This window comes from Musa acuminata, chromosome BXJ1-10, assembly GCF_036884655.1.
Source record: "Musa acuminata AAA Group cultivar baxijiao chromosome BXJ1-10, Cavendish_Baxijiao_AAA, whole genome shotgun sequence".
NCBI lineage: Eukaryota > Viridiplantae > Streptophyta > Magnoliopsida > Zingiberales > Musaceae > Musa > Musa acuminata.
In genome coordinates, this window is record NC_088336.1 from 33,816,065 (window position 1) to 33,831,580 (window position 15,516).

Genomic DNA, 15,516 nt, shown 5'->3' on the forward strand with positions numbered 1-15,516 from the left:
TAGTAAAGGATAAAAAATATTTTTATTGAATTGATGAAGAAATATACCTAAAAATTAATTAGGGGATACTATTGAGTAAAAGTCAAATAGTAATTTTTTAAAGTAAAATGTAAAAAAAAATCTTTACTTGTACATATGGAAGATTATACAATCGCACGCTTTACACACTCGGAATATCGAATTGCACGAATATTACCATAAAATTATATTATTTGCATGAACGCTTTTAAGATTAATAACCATTTCAACAATTTTGCCGCTATGTTGGCCTAAACCAATTTCGCCGATCGAACACAAATCGAGCCGTAAATAAACCAAATTCAAGTGAGGTCCTAAACAATTTTGCCGTTTAATCCGCGGCTGACAGAATCCAAATTGACTCACAATTAAACCAAATTCCAGTAAGCGCCGACCGGCCACTTTACTCACTCGGACCATCTCCCATTACTTAGGTCGTTAACTAAGTCGTGACTCGAAGCCGCGCTCTTAAGAACCCGATGGGGTTGGTCTCCTCGTTGAAGCCCTAACCCACTGGTCTTCGTCTCCGTCACTCGGTATTCTCCGGCGACAGGGCGCGGCTCCGATCTGTGGTGGTAGCATTCTTTTCCCTGTTATTATTGACTTTCATCTGTACCCGTCTCTTCTTTGCTTGCGTTCATAATGCATAAGCGGATCTGATCTGGATCTCCTCTACCTGTTATCTATCTTTTTTCCCCCTTTTGCTGCTTCTCCTAATCTTTTGTTCTGAGCTGGATTCTTTGCTGGAAGGCTTGTATCCAGATTTCTTCTTTTCGATCGTTTATTGGTATTGCATCTTGAACTTGGATTTCGTTGTCTTTCGGTCTTGTTGTAGGATGAATTTGTCGATATGTCATTTTCTTGCGGATAGGAGTTCTCTATGCCTCTGTGGAGTCCCTCTGTGTTCTCATTATTCCTGTTCAAAAGACCAATTTTTGGAGCTGTTCTATCTGTTGTGCTTTTGTGTAGTATCTGACGGCTGAGGAACGCTGTGATTATAGTACGGCGGCCTTCTTTGCTTTGCTAGAATCAAAAGCCCTAGGTTTTTTAAAGTGGAATGGACTAGTTGCCCTATTTGCTGCTGGTCTGATTCCACTTAAAACCATTACTAACTTAGCCAGTCTAGCGACCTTCCTTTCCCAGTCGCGCTGACAAACAGCTCGAGATGCTTTACCTGATGTAATTGAGACTCTCGGATGATTTAATAGTTTGCTGGAACGCGCTGTGCATCTTGATGAACCCTTGCTCAAATGGACAATAAGGCACCCACAATGACGGCACCTGCCTGGTTCCATGAGATTGTCAGATGAGAAATGATGGATTTGCTTGTAAGAACATGATTGTACCAGTCCTTTATATATCAAACCATCTTGAAAAAGGATAGTTAACTTAAGTGAGGGCGGCAAGATCATGGTTATCAGATACATATCTTTTCTTTTAATTCCTTTTCTTTGATAAGTTATTGCCATGTATTTGTTTGTGCTTAAATTTTGTGCTATTCTTTTGTTATTACATGGTTTTACTCCCAATGATGCTCTCCTAATTTGTTTTGTGTAGGATAGACTCCATGGCTGGTCCTGGGAGATCCATGCTTTACTCGCTACTTTCATTTGCAATCATTCTCTCACTTCTTGAGATGTATAGAGAAAAATTGGCGTCTTCTGAGTTGTTGACAATCTTTGGTGGTTTCATCAGTTCTCTTTTGTTTCTTTTGTTGCTCACGGTGAGTTTTCATGTAATTTTCTTGTCATTTTTATTTACTGCAAAACTGTGGAAGAAGTTCATGCATGTTAATTCACTTCAAATACTTGGCTGAGTAATTGGTGAGGGTAATTGATGCAACAGGATAATAGGCAGAAATGCCATTTCAACTCTTTGTTTAAAAGCAGTATATTGTTTGCTATAAAAAATGAGCCTTGCTGATTATGATTTTTAATTTTGAGTGTCTGTGGTTAACCTTCAAAATTTTGCATTGTGATTATACCCAGTAAATTAGGGTTGGTGTAGTAATTTGTCTTGCAGAAGCTAAATAATGTAGTTTTGAGTAAAAATATTTCATATACTTCCTACTTCAAATTGGATATTAATTTTAAACAAGGCAAAGGAGGTGGATGACACAGTTGATTTTGTAAGATAATCAATCTACTGTATTCTCTATTTACTGCCTTCCTGATTTGGACACTTGTAACATGTATCCCTAGTTTACTGGTTAATACACTTTCAGAAATCATTTTGTAAGTTGATCTTTTTTTTTATTGGTGGATTCATGTGCTTTAGGATGAATATCCAAAGTCATACAACCAGGTTAATAACACAATATCTTATGCAAATGCCACTTGACAAACCATCTTTTGATATAGAAATTTCAGATTACCACTATATAACATTGCAAGTTCACTTTCTTTGGTAAATCTCCTTCATTTGGTTGATGTCATGTGGTCTAGGATGAATAGCTGTGGTGCCATTTGGTTAGCGCAAGAATCTTGTGCGAACATTATCTCATTTGTGTTAATTTGAATATATTCTGCAGTTCATTGGCAACTACCAAGAATCAAGTGGCACAAGGACAGGATGGGGTGCCGGTGAGCTCAATAATGTTTAAACTAATTTTGATTGACATCATCTGACACTTAAGTTGTTTAATTGACTTCTTTATATTTCTTGCAGTTGTATTGGCTGAAATTGCTGCTCTTATTGCTGCTGCCACAGTTCACCGTGTTTGTATAACAACATGGTATTTAACTAAATGCTTTGTTCGTCTATGTGAAAATGCATCGCTCTTGTCTAATTTTCTGCATGACCATAAACTGCTATGGATAAATAATACAGTTCTACTTAGATCCTGATTGCATATTTTTGCTCTATGGTTTTCCCATCAAATAGATATGTGTTTGATTTGGCTATTTGAAGTCTGTATGATAGTGTTTCAGTTGGATGGTTGATACCATGTGAATACGTTTAGTATCTTTAAATTGCTTGAGCTTCTTACCAACGTGGGGTTTGGGAGGTTCAAATTTATGCAGCTTTTACCCTGCATCCGGGGATGCTATTTTCATGACTAGTGCTCTTACATCCTAACCTAGTTGCAATGGAGCAACTGTAGCATAAATTTGGCTTATACAATGTGGGCCAGTGATCATACTGTTAACCCTGCCAAAAACTCATTGTTAAGTTATTAGTGCGAAGATGGATGCAAGAGCTAAGTTCAAGAATTGATCCAACTTTGTCGAAATTAAATAATTCTTGTACCATATGAGTTAATTTTACAAGTTCCCTGCAGATGGAAGGCTGTTTATCCAATTTAATTATAACCTAAAGGATCTCCTGGATATGGAATAATCTGTGCATTTCTACTTCATGAGAGATACATAGTGGTTTAATGTTATTAACATGATTTTGCTGCCAACAATATCCTATGACTTTTAAATGCTACAGAAAGTTGCAGTTCCCTGTTCCCATTGCTGAAAATTGTAGAAATTTTATACTTCTGATTTTATGTTTTATGAGATTGTGTTTATTTTGCATTCTACATATTATTTCTAGGCCTCTAATCATTCTGGTTCCCTGTTTTTGCAGCTTCTTGTTCTCTGCTGGTCTTCTATACGAGGTTAACAAGCTTTCAGGAATGATGCTTTCGAAAAATGAACCAAAAGGGAAGCGGTATTGAGTAGCAATGACCTCATGAAAAAAGAAAAGCTCCACAATCATGAGATGGGAAGCCCGCGATTAATGTATGATCTCGTATGGCTGTTCTATATGATGCCAGATCTCTCAATTTCCAAAAAATAAAAAATTCACATTTCGGATTGTTTTTAGTACGTTAATTAGAAGTACATTTTGTTTGTTCCTACTGAGTTTTCAGATGGCCAAAAATTCATCTTTTGTTATGGACCCTGTCGATGTGCTTTATGTTATGCTAAATTGTAGCATGTTTCCTACAGAAACTGCATTATTGATTTTAACCGAGAAAACGTCGAGCCAGCGATTCAGTAGTAGCAGAACATAACAACTCACTGATGCTTATATGAGGATCCTGAAGTCAACTTTCGGAGAGTATATGGAAAACCTTGTGAGAAGCTAATTCGGTGGAGGCATTGCCTAAATATAAATGAATATTCTTTTCCTTATTTCAATTTTCAAAAACACAAACGGTAACCAACTCATCCTGTATAATTCAAAAGCAGTCCACCTTCCTATCGCGAGCTCGCTCCTTCCTATCCTCCGTCTTAAGAGCTCGCGTTCGGTCGGTGGATCCTCCCACACCCTTCTACTACGCTACCTTGTTTATCCGCTCCTTCCCTCCCGTCTCTGTTCCTGCGAGCCTACCCTATCAACGCCATCCTTCTATTGATCATCGTGCGTGCGAAGAAGATGATCAGCATCCGATGGTAGCGGCGGGGCGTCAGCCTTGTGCGCAGTTCTTAAGACGTGCCTTGCAGAGGGATGATGAGACGAAGCGCTCATGTGAGTGTTTGTGTCGTCTCTGATACTGATGCAGGTGTTAGCAACCCGAAGAAGCCTCCTGTGTGCGCGAATGGGGTGGTTCTGCGGTGGAGATTTTATGGCCTTCTTGGTGCGCTCTCTGGTGTAAGAAAGTCATTTGCGTCATGCGAACAACATGTTTGATGATATGTTACAGTGAGGTCTCTCTTTTTGTATGACAAGTGACACTTTATACGCTCTTTGATAAGGAGCGAAAAAGGGGCGTTTTAGTTGTTGGGTAGATGAATTAAACAGTACGTAAGTTTGCAGGTGGAATGAACATGATAGTGTCTGGCCCGCCGAACAAGATACCATAGGAGCATCTGTCTCCCCTTGATGTTATTACATAGGAAGAATAAAAATGCTTCTAAAAATAATGATGACATGCAAATAAGCATTCTTTTGGCTGAGGAGATAAACCGAGCACTGTTTCTGGTCAAGAAAATGCTGGCCTGTCTGTTTGATGGGGATAGAAATGGAGAACAGACAAGTTTCTTCTTTGGAAATTTGATAATGAATCACTGTGGTGCACCCTAGGGAGCAGGTTTTATCCCTCTATCATGGCTGACAACTATTTATGTTGAAGTTATCCAACTACCTCTCACACAAGAAGGCTCCTCAGGCTACAACCATTCATCTTTCAGGAACTTGTATAGATTGGTGCGTTTTATTTTTTTCTCTACTTATGTATCTTGTTAAAAGACCCTCTTGCCATTTTCTACAGCAAAATTTATAAGGTCGTTTTTACTTATGATGTTAATACTGTGCTAGTTATTAGTGTGTGCATATGTTAATCTGTTATGTTGTTTCTCTCTGCAAGTGCATTCGTTTCTGAAATTTTGCTTGCTATCTTCAGTATATGGTGCACTAGGAGCATTTATGTTTTGGGAACTAAATAGCATAGACTGATTTGCTACCTTACCTTTAAAACTAGAAAATGTCAGTCCCCTAGGTCTCTACGTAACTCATTCATTGAAGAATCCATACATGTCTTCATGGCAGCAATGCTAGTTCGTGTAGTATGGTATACACTGGATAGAGTATAGATCCTGTCTGCTGCTAGCTGGCACTTAAATGCATCAAACCCTAAAGGGAATACAGATTGTTCGTTTTATTTCATATAAAGAATGCTCTCTCTCTCTCTCTCTCTCTCTCTCTCTCTCTCTTGTAATCCAATGTTCAGTTATTTTTATGTGCAGTAACAGTCCTACCAATGTGTTCGTATGGAGTAAAATTCTGAAATAGTCATCTTCATTATTAAAGATATCGTGTCAATGTTAGTTGAGTATAGTTCAAGAAACAAGCATTATTGAATGTTGGAAACAATGTCAGTGGAGGTGCTAATCAATTGGATGCTTGTCTGGACCTTGATGAGCTTTCGTAAACTCTATTAGGTCAGAAGGTGCAGGAGGACCTTGATTCATTTTAAAACTCTCCTTCCAGCATTTGGAGATGAATTCACAGGGATTAGCCATGAACAAACCTTTTTGTTCCATCCAGTAAATAATCTCTAATATTGTTCTTAGTCCAGTCTATTAATTCAAAGTTCAGATATATTTTTAAGTGGAGTTGCAGCCAATGTGTCAGTATAGAATAACATCATGAAATGGTTATCATCATTATTAGAGATACTTTGTTCATATTGGTTATGTGCAGCAGAAATAGAGGATTTCGTTGTTAAAAAGGAATTAATGTTGTTGAGAGATGTTTGAGTGACTGTTATATCTATAAAGCAATGTTGTCAAGAGACATACAGGTGCTCAGACAAGGCGAGACATTCAACCAAGTGTCACTTAGGCGAGCACCTCAGTTGAGGTACTAGGTGATCTAATGCTCTGTAACCTTGATTGAGCTTCTGACCCAAAACTTTGTACCCCAAAAAGCTTCCCCTCCGTCGCCTGCTTGTGATCCTCTTTCTCTTATTCTGTTCCATAAATTATAATTACATCTTAAATTCATGCATTAGGTTCATACAGAAAAAAGAATAGTTGGACTACTGTATATTAAGTACAATCAAACATTCAAGACTTATTACTGATTTATAATGAAATTGTGATTCAAATGAATGATTGGTCGGGAAATGAGTGCTAACATGTCTAATGACATAAGATGATATGGTGTTTGATAATTACAATTTGATAAATAAAATTATAGGTAGACATTAACTTTAAGTATTCAGCAAGCAATGCTTTCGGTTTTAGTCTCCTTAACAATATCATAGAGTTCTTCATGTACACAGCATGGTTGACACCCTCTTCCATAGCAGCAATTCTAAATGCAGACAACCAAACAGCTGCATCTGCAACTGGTACTTACAGTGTAAAAGCACTTGCAACCATTTTCAGTTGCAAGCAACCAAATGCAATCAGTCGAATTGATTTCAGCTTCACCAAGCAATGCTTTCAGTTTGTCTGCTTTGAATGTGCATAGCATGGTTTACACCTTCTCTTTCAGATGCATTATGATGTTCTATGAAAGGCGTAGTGCAATGTCTTTAAAAAAATTAATCACTATGTAGATATTGTTACATCTATACCTATGTACGCTTTCTTTGGTAGGTTGAATTGAACAAAACTTGTTATCCTCGTATTGTTGGGTTTGATGCTCAAAATGATTGCTGAATCAGTGGTAGAAATGGAATATTGTATGTTTTCTGTCCAAATTTAAAAGAAGTTGAAGATCTTTATCAGCAAAGGAAACTAATTGTTTCAAAAGTGTTTGCATATAATGCATGAAACGAAGTGAAAAATCCTAGAGTGTTCTTTAGATGTTTGCATCTACCCTTATTTACATCTTCAACTTCCCACTTAATTCAGAAAGGTAGCATGCTGGTCTGATTTGGCCTCGGCATGGGCGGTACTAAGGATTGGAAGAAATAATCTTGGTTTGTTGCATCCATGGCAGGTGTTGATCCCAAGCTCATGTAAGTGCTCTGCAACTCATCCAGATTCAAGTCCATGAACCATTCATTATCTTCTTTCGGACCTTTTTCCACCATCTGGAGGCCAATTGTTTGCCTGGCGCTCCATGCTTGCACTCCAGCAGAAGCTTGTGATGGGCTGCCTAGATCATTGAAATGCGGCAACACAAAATCATTTTCAATTTCAGAATCTGGTGTTCTGAAGCTGTCTGCTGCTGACCATGCCTCGTCCGATGAATCGATGGGCTCTCCAAAGGACGTCGCCCTTTGTTGCTGCTTCTTCTCCCAGGTATTCTTCTTGTTGTACAGCCGGCAAAGAACCCAGTCATCCAACTGCACTAGTCCAAAGAGTGCTTCCATTATCTCTATGGTCACATGCACTATTTTAGCAGATTATATATATGATGTTATCGTTGATTCCATACCCTCAGGCTTCCCTTGTTGGCACGGCGGTCCGTATCGGCCACTCTGTATTCATGCATAATCCAATCGGTCTTCACTCCTCTCGGTGCTTTCCCGGAGTAAAAGACCAAGGCTTTCTTGATTGCAAGAGTTGTCTTGCTCCCCTTGGTCGAGATCGGCTTATCAGCACCGGTCGCCTTCCAGTATCCCTTCCCGGCAGACCGGTTCGGCCTCGAGCCGTTCGGGTACTTCCGGTCCCGAGGTGTGAAGAAGTACCATTCTTTCTGTCCAAATAATGCCTTATCTGCATATACATTGCTGTCTGTGTTACCCAATCAAAGAATGAACTTCTTGATTCATCTATTGTTTTATGGGTGCAGTGCAGTACCTGGTAATTCCCAAGGATTGTACTTGTATAGATCAATCTCGGCGATGATAGGGACGGGCAGGCGTTGGCAGGTTATCTTCCGGCACAGGTAGTGCACGACGAGCTCTTCGTCGGATGGGTGGAACCTGAATCCCGGCGGCAGGTTGAGCTCGGCCTCCGCGTCTCTCTTCCTCGCCATCCGTTGTCTCCTCTGCTGGCTGACAGCCAAGAAGTAAGCCTCTCTTTCTCTCTTGGTGTAATTGTAGTATGTTTGTATCAAGTTTCGAACACACACACTCACGCAGACGAAGGTAGATTCATATATATCTTATGGACGCGGATCGGATAGGATATATAGGGGAAGGAGACCACACATGAAGTCCCGGAAGCCTTCGGCTTACGGTCGAGGTGATTAATGTGCTCCTGTCCGCAGAGACTTAAGGTGAATTATTTTTACATAGTTATATTAAATCCTCACTGACCAACTAATTATCATATAATTACTTTTTATGCGGGAACTCAAAGAGCAGGAAGGAAAGGAGAGGCATGTAGACAACAAGGGGATTAATGATCATAATTAGGTTTTCTTTTTTAGAGCTCATAATTAGATACTTTTCTCTAGAAAGGGGATTATGATCGGAATGGGTGCATCTCCTTAATTACAACCCCTCGGCTCACGTGACGGATCCGTGCGGATCCATTGAACCCGGAAACGAAAGATCATGGCCACTATGAGGAGCACCGCGTCCCGTGATTGGTCCGCACGCAGTGCATTGCACCTGGGCCTCCTCCTCCGCCTCCGCCCCCGCCACCGCACCCCTTATTTTCCTCGTTTGAAACTTTGGCACCTAACCAGCCGAGTTGACTCGGATATCCATTATGCTTTGTTTGATTCATCAATGGATTGGATTTTTATGAGTCGGTTTGCTCTCGTTGCAGATTCTGACCGTGGGACTCGCGACGACTGTCCGAGTCAACACGCCCGAGTCGGAGGGAACAAAACGTCGTACCGTCGACAAGCCTTCAGGAAAAGGGTTTGACAACCCCACCCCGGTGTCGAGCCCTTTTCCTTGACCCCTTTGTTTCCTCACACGCTGATGAGTTAAGGACAGCTCAGCCGAGGATAAGCGTTGCCTTGAACTTAATATTATCGACGGTGCATATCTAATTAAAAGTGATATATTATCGTATAACATTGATAAATATTTGACCTACGAATTAATTTTCATGATCTAAAGATTTTAATGAAATAGGGTGGTTTTGAAGCCTCCTGACCACATCTGTCGTTATGTAAAGAAAATAATTAAAAACCGATCCGACACGTGTCCCGATCAGATGATGTGGATATGTTCTGGTGCTTTCCGCAGGCGCGATTCTGTTTGGTTGGATCATGCGGTGATGAGGTAATCCAGCTGTGTCGATCATTTTTGTGGCACATTCTTGATGTTGCAGTCCACCATAAGCGTGCATGTAGGCAATTTATAAAGGTTTGGTGAAGGAGCGGTGGTGGTCGTTTTAGTAGATTGCTCGACTTCCGAAAAGAGGGATTATTAAAAGGATGTTTCAAAATCTACCAAAGAATTTCCTGGTTTTTGAGTGATATTTCAATTTCAATTTGATTTTTAGACAGCAATTTTTACTAATTCTTGAAATTAAAGTTTTTCCTTGAATCATCTTTTCAATCCAAATTTTACACATTTATCCCAACATATGATCAAAGGACGACACGATTAGTGTTTTATCCGGCAATTTGAAATGTGTCTCTGACTAGAATCTGATACGTGGAACACGATTCGCGAATCGGTGCGTTGAAGTGACACATGTATGGATCAATTCCTTACACATGTAAGCTACCATAATTTACATGTTGAGATGGTGCCAGAATTTGCTACTGATAAGGTTGTGGCGGTAGATGGGTTGGTGATAACCGAGAACAGTTTGCCGCCTCGTACGTTATGGAAACTAAAACATGTAATGCGAGGAAAATATGTTGTGTTTTAGAGGACACTTTGGTCAGCACCTGTAGTCCATTGTCGGTACACTTAAAGCTAGTCCTTTTGGCTTCACCCATGTGGATGCGACGGTGAACATTGCAAGGATGGAAATCTTAGAAGCGCGTTCAGTTAACGTGGCACTGGTGCAAGCACAATCCGAGTCCGATAGCGATGTCATCTACAGCGTTGCTCTTGATTTGATGTACATTAATTTCAGAGAAAGCATATGATTCATACAGTTTTTTTATTTTTATTTTTATTTTTATAAAGGGTAAATGATGACAGTGAGATCCAATCTTTAGACTATGTTATCAACAATTAAGGTTTTCCCATGCTAACCTCTTTATCAATCAACCATCTATGTGTCTAGGTTGAAAGGAGACAAAAGCTATGCCTTATCGATCTGGCCCGTGGATATGGGTTAATACTTATGAGTTGTCTACACTTTTGTTATCTATGTGAAAAAATATCAAATTAAGGGTGTTAAAAGCGGTTCAAAGTTATCCCCTAAAAAATATTCTATAAAATGTCATTCCTTTACTATCAAGTATAAAAATTACTTTTAACATAATCTAGGGTCACTTTGTACTATTGGCGATTACACTCATCTACTCCGGGTAATTAATTTAGGTGTCGAAGGGACTAGCTTAGGAAACCTCTCTCGACTTCGATATTTATGTAGGTGGCATCTTAGATAATCTTATCGAGAGCTTGACATTCTTACTATTGTCACTCCTTTTTTGCCCCATCTGGTCCAACAAACGATGCTACCAACTCAGCTGCAATCCTCGGCTCCACCGCTATTGGCATCCATTGAGATTCTCCATCCCGACACGGTGTCGACATCGCAGGAGCACCTGAGGGCCATCTAATCGTAGACTGAGGGGGTACTTTGGTCCCCGACCATAGAATTTAGCGGATCATACCACCCTCACTCTGCTCCCCTGAATCCAAGACTAAGTCTGATAGGGATAAAAGTGGCCGGATGACGCGCCATGACGACATCCCCCCAGGAAAGCAATAACGCTGACAACTCCCACTGTCGTGCGACGACCTCCGACCTCGCACAGTTGACCACGGCAAAGCAGGACAACGACCTGCCCCCGCCCATACCCTGCTGCAAGCTGCCCCGCCACGCGACCCCAGCGGCCGCGTCAGACACCATCAGAGGCACCATCTCACTCCAGCAGGTGGCCACGTCAGGTAAACGCTAAACCTATCTATAAATACCCCCGAACTCTCAAGAGAAGGGGGAGGGAAACTCACTCAGACACAAAACACTCAGAGGCTCTTCTTCTGCCTCATCCACAATCCCCTCCACATCTTTCTCTAACTTGATCGTCGGAGGGGTCGGGCCGAGCTCCCGGCCCGACCTGTGTGCAGGTGCGAGACGGTGTCGCCTCTTCCCGAAGCTGCGGCGGAGCTGCCTCCCGACCCGAGCCGCCGACCCGAACCGCCGACCCGACCTGTCGAACCGACCTCGGAGCTGCCTCCCGACCCGAGCCGCCAACCCGAACCGCCGACCCGACCTGCCGAACCGACCTCCCGACCCGAACCACCGAGCTCGGCCGTCGGGAGACCTGGAGGAGCGCTCCCACGGAGATCACCGCCTTCCGGACCCGAACCCAGCCGCGACGGCCCCGAGGCCACGGCTAAAAAAGTTACTTACCGTAACAAAGTCAGTAGACTTGACGGAGGGTTCCTTACAACAGATGGACCAACGTTTGGAGGAGATGCAACGAGAGTTCCAACAATCAAATGGGGAGGCGTCGATCAACCCCACCTTAGGCTAGTCGTCATTCACCCAGAAAATCTAGTAGGAATTGATTCCAATGAACTTTCGTCTCCTATCCTTGGAAGCGTTCAATGGGTGAAGGAGTTTGAACTTTACTTCCTTGGGAATGTATGCCCTTAGCCTTTAACGATAACACTCCACGGACTTAAGCAGGAGGAGGAAGAAATGCTCGCAGACTTCATCGCTCGGTTCATAAATAAGATCCGAGGCGTAATAGATGTCCATCCATCACTCATAATATATACCTTCATGATGGGGCTCATGCCCTCTCGCCTCTTTTGGTCATTGATAAAGAGGTTATTGGTAACTATATCTGAGGCACTTCAAAGGACCAATCAATACATTGCTACCGAGGCAATAGTCTCGGGCAAGCGTGAGAAGTCACGCAAGAAGTTAAAGCAGGAGTGACCACAATCAGCCCCAACCCAAGGTCACCGTGATGAAGAAGAAATAAATGACCCAACTTACCTCGCCCAAGGCCTGAGCTGACCTCTTTAAATATGACTAAAACCAAAGTTTTCCTACAAATATGGAAGGAGGGACTCTTAAGCAGCCCTCACCTAATGAAAACCCTGTTCGTGAAAAGAGATAAGTTTAAATATTTTCGGTTCCATCGAGATTATGGCCATGACACTGAAGAATGTCATGACCTGAAAGAGCATATTGAAGAGCTCATACGGTAAGGGTACCTTGGGTGGTTTGTTCGAAAGCACCGGGAACCCTCACCTCGACCTCAAGGGCTGATGGAGAGGTAGATTGAGGGCAATGGTGTCGACTTACCACATTGTAACGGACAAACTTCTAAACAAGATGTTGGATGTAATGCTTATGTCTGTCCGTTGTCTTTTGGCATGTTCATGCCTTGTACAGCAGGTAGAGGGACGGCCGAAGGCTAAATAGTCCCATGTTAGTTGGGTTGGTGGCCTCTTTAGGCTTGTAAATAAAGGTTGTGTCATGTGGACACGTGCGAGAGCTTTTCGGTCTGTAATGGACCATTTTACCCTTTGTTGTGCAACTATTCAGAGCTTGTAAAGTCTGTTTGTAATTTGCATTGTCTATGAAGTGTTTTTCGGACATGTTTGCTTGTGGATCCCGATTGAGGCGTTCTCTTTAACCCGTTCTCTCTTTTGTTGGTCCTAAGGGACAATGGGAGGCTTCGGGGAGGCTGACCTTTGCGGACGGACGCGCGAGGGTGCCGCACGCCTTAGGCAAAATCAGCTAAGGTCGTGACAATATGGTATCAGAGCGGGACAAGCACTCATAGAAACACTTGACATGCAAACGTGGGGGACCTAGCGGGGCTGCGTTGAGGGCAGTCAGCACACGCGCGACCGTTTGAGGGAAAACGGGCATGGAGATGTAGGGAAAAGAGTCGCTCAGAGGAGCGAGCATCCGAGATTGGCATTCAGAGGAATGGCCAACCCTTCGCGCAAGAGGCACCACGAGAACAGGCAAGCTTGGTTGAATTTGGAGCGCACAAAGGTTGGGATGGCTGAGTTTGAGCTACGGCTCAACGTTGACAACTATACTTGATGGTGCTCTAGGCAAGCGAGGCGCTTTGCAAGAATGAGACCATCCAAGGTGGAATGAGTTGTTCAACGACCAAAAGAGTTATGCAAAGCTCACAGAGGTGAGGGGAATTGCTAACTCGAAGAATTTGGTACTCATGCATGGGCTTGTATGCGGACGATGGAATGTTCGTGGCCATCCCAAGGCGATCGAGACTCGGCGCCATGGAGCATTGAAACTTTCTCTTCGTCATGTGAAGGATACGTCCGGAGGAGGCTGAAGTGTGCAACGAGTTTAGCATGTTGCTAGGCCTTGAGGGGTGCGGCGGTGGCTGTATTGACGTGGAGGCGCAATCTAGCAAGTGCGTTTGCAAGAGGCAGAACAATGCACAGTTTGTTCAGCAGATTGGAGTAGTCCAAGGGGATGGGGGTCTCCGAAACGAAGAGAGATGTTGCTCCAATGGGACAGTTATCTAGGAGGGATAAGTCTCGGCACTCCAGAGGGAGAATCATGTGAGACGGACTTCACATGTTGAGGAGGAGTACCTCACAAACAACAACTTCACGAAGCTCGATGGACTGAGCAAGCGGCGAGGAGTTGTCGCATGATCTCGCTCGAGAGAATGCATTGGTGGATGCATTGCGAGATCAAGTGGGGGAGTGACCTGAAGCAACTTAAATGAAGGCACACTTAGAGTCGATATGGAGATCGGACTCAAGGGAGGGCTGACCCGTGGAATGGAGGGCGCGAGGGCCACCATCGACTCAATGCAAAAACGAGGAGCGGAGCAACTTGGGTGTAACTTGGCGAAGTACCCAAGCCGCATGAAGGGAGCCAGCAGAGAAGTTGGAACATGGAGCAGAAGCACAGTGCTTTCCTTAGACAGAGGTCAAAGACATGAACTCTTGCAGAGGCAAGGGTAGGATCATGTTGTTCCATGGGTCCTTCATTCTGACGGAGCGGACTCATCTTGCATGGTGCCAAAGATGAAGGGAGCTTCTGGGCACATGCACCTTATCTCGGAGGAGCATTTGATGGAGGAACTAAGGCGACTCAATTTGCGGAGGCGAAGTTGGGTTCAGAAGGTCTTAGCACGGGGCAAGAGGACGCAGAGGCGGGTACTCTTGAAGAATATGCCACAGTGTTGCCATTCAAGTTGCCATGAAGGAAGCAGTGCGCAGCGGAGATTGTGCTGGTAGGGGCAGAGGCCCAGGATCCAAACAATGGTGCACAAACTACAGTGAAGTCGGTGGACTTCGGGAGCTACTAGGCGACGGACTGCCCTAGAGTGGTGCTTCATCTAGGTGTGACCCAAGAGTGGGTGGATGAAGGTCGATTGCCAAAGGAGTGAACAAAATCGAAGGTGGAGGAGACCCTGCGATGTATTGGCAGAGGCCACACATGGAGGGTTCACAATTCGAGTTTATTCCACAAAGATCAGAATGCAATGGAGATGTCACCAGGAGGCGACATGGTGCAGCGGATCGTGGTGGAACAGTTCGTGGCAATGCGACACACACGACATTGTCCCGTGAGGGATGAGATCATATGGAGGTATGATCGGGAGCTACTGGGAGCTCCGCTTTGGTGAACAACATGACGGCAGGAAGGGCTATGGATTCAAGGAGTTAAGGCCATGGTACCGCAGAGGCGGGTCTTCCGGGCGTGCACCGAATTTTGCATCGGATGAAAACCTTGGTCATCAGCATATGGGGGCTGGGTTCCACCAAGGGAAAAGTTCGAATGCAAGTACCAGTGAGTTCCATGGGAGGGACTTGATCATGCAGAGGTATGATCGAAGCAACTGGAGAGTTGGACTGCTCCAGAGCTCATATTCGCTTAAGGGAGCCCGACAAGTCAGAGGACAAGGTCAAGTAAGCGAACGTTGCTACCAAGGAAGCTAAGGAGAACAGAATCGGTGCAAACTCTACAACGTGATGGCAGAGGCCATGCATGGGAGTTGTAGTATGTCTTTCCATCGACCAAACGGACTGCTTAGAGAACACAGAGGTGTTGAAGCAGGGGGGTC

The 15,516-nt window shown here is 43.3% G+C and overlaps 2 protein-coding genes and 1 long non-coding RNA gene across 4 annotated transcripts; 2 read left to right on the forward strand and 1 right to left on the reverse strand.

Moving 5' to 3' along the window:
* Positions 1-436: 436 nt before the first annotated feature.
* Positions 437-3,905, forward strand: LOC103969525 (uncharacterized). 2 transcript variants are annotated; one of them, XM_009383079.3, is made up of 5 exons: positions 437-593; positions 1,576-1,741; positions 2,549-2,600; positions 2,686-2,752; positions 3,595-3,905. In XM_009383079.3, the coding sequence occupies exons 2-5, from the start codon at positions 1,586-1,588 to the stop codon at positions 3,683-3,685; spliced, it is 366 nt and encodes a 121-aa protein (XP_009381354.2). In that variant the 5' UTR covers positions 437-593; positions 1,576-1,585; the 3' UTR covers positions 3,686-3,905. The 2 variants fall into 2 exon arrangements, with proteins under 2 accessions (XP_009381354.2, XP_009381355.2); XM_009383080.3 differs by having other exon boundaries at positions 442-593; positions 1,581-1,741.
* A 3,298-nt stretch (positions 3,906-7,203) lies between these two features.
* On the reverse strand, positions 7,204-8,388 carry LOC103969527 (NAC domain-containing protein 68). The gene is made up of 3 exons (XM_009383081.3): positions 8,211-8,388; positions 7,846-8,126; positions 7,204-7,753 (listed from the first exon to the last, which is right to left on the reverse strand). The coding sequence occupies exons 1-3, from the start codon at positions 8,386-8,388 to the stop codon at positions 7,313-7,315; spliced, it is 900 nt and encodes a 299-aa protein (XP_009381356.2). The 3' UTR covers positions 7,204-7,312.
* Positions 7,571-13,466, forward strand: LOC135594631 (uncharacterized). The gene is made up of 4 exons (XR_010480157.1): positions 7,571-7,709; positions 7,852-8,084; positions 8,203-8,421; positions 9,129-13,466. It is a non-coding gene; the product is annotated as an uncharacterized LOC135594631 (long non-coding RNA).
* The last annotated feature ends 2,050 nt before the right edge of the window (positions 13,467-15,516 follow it).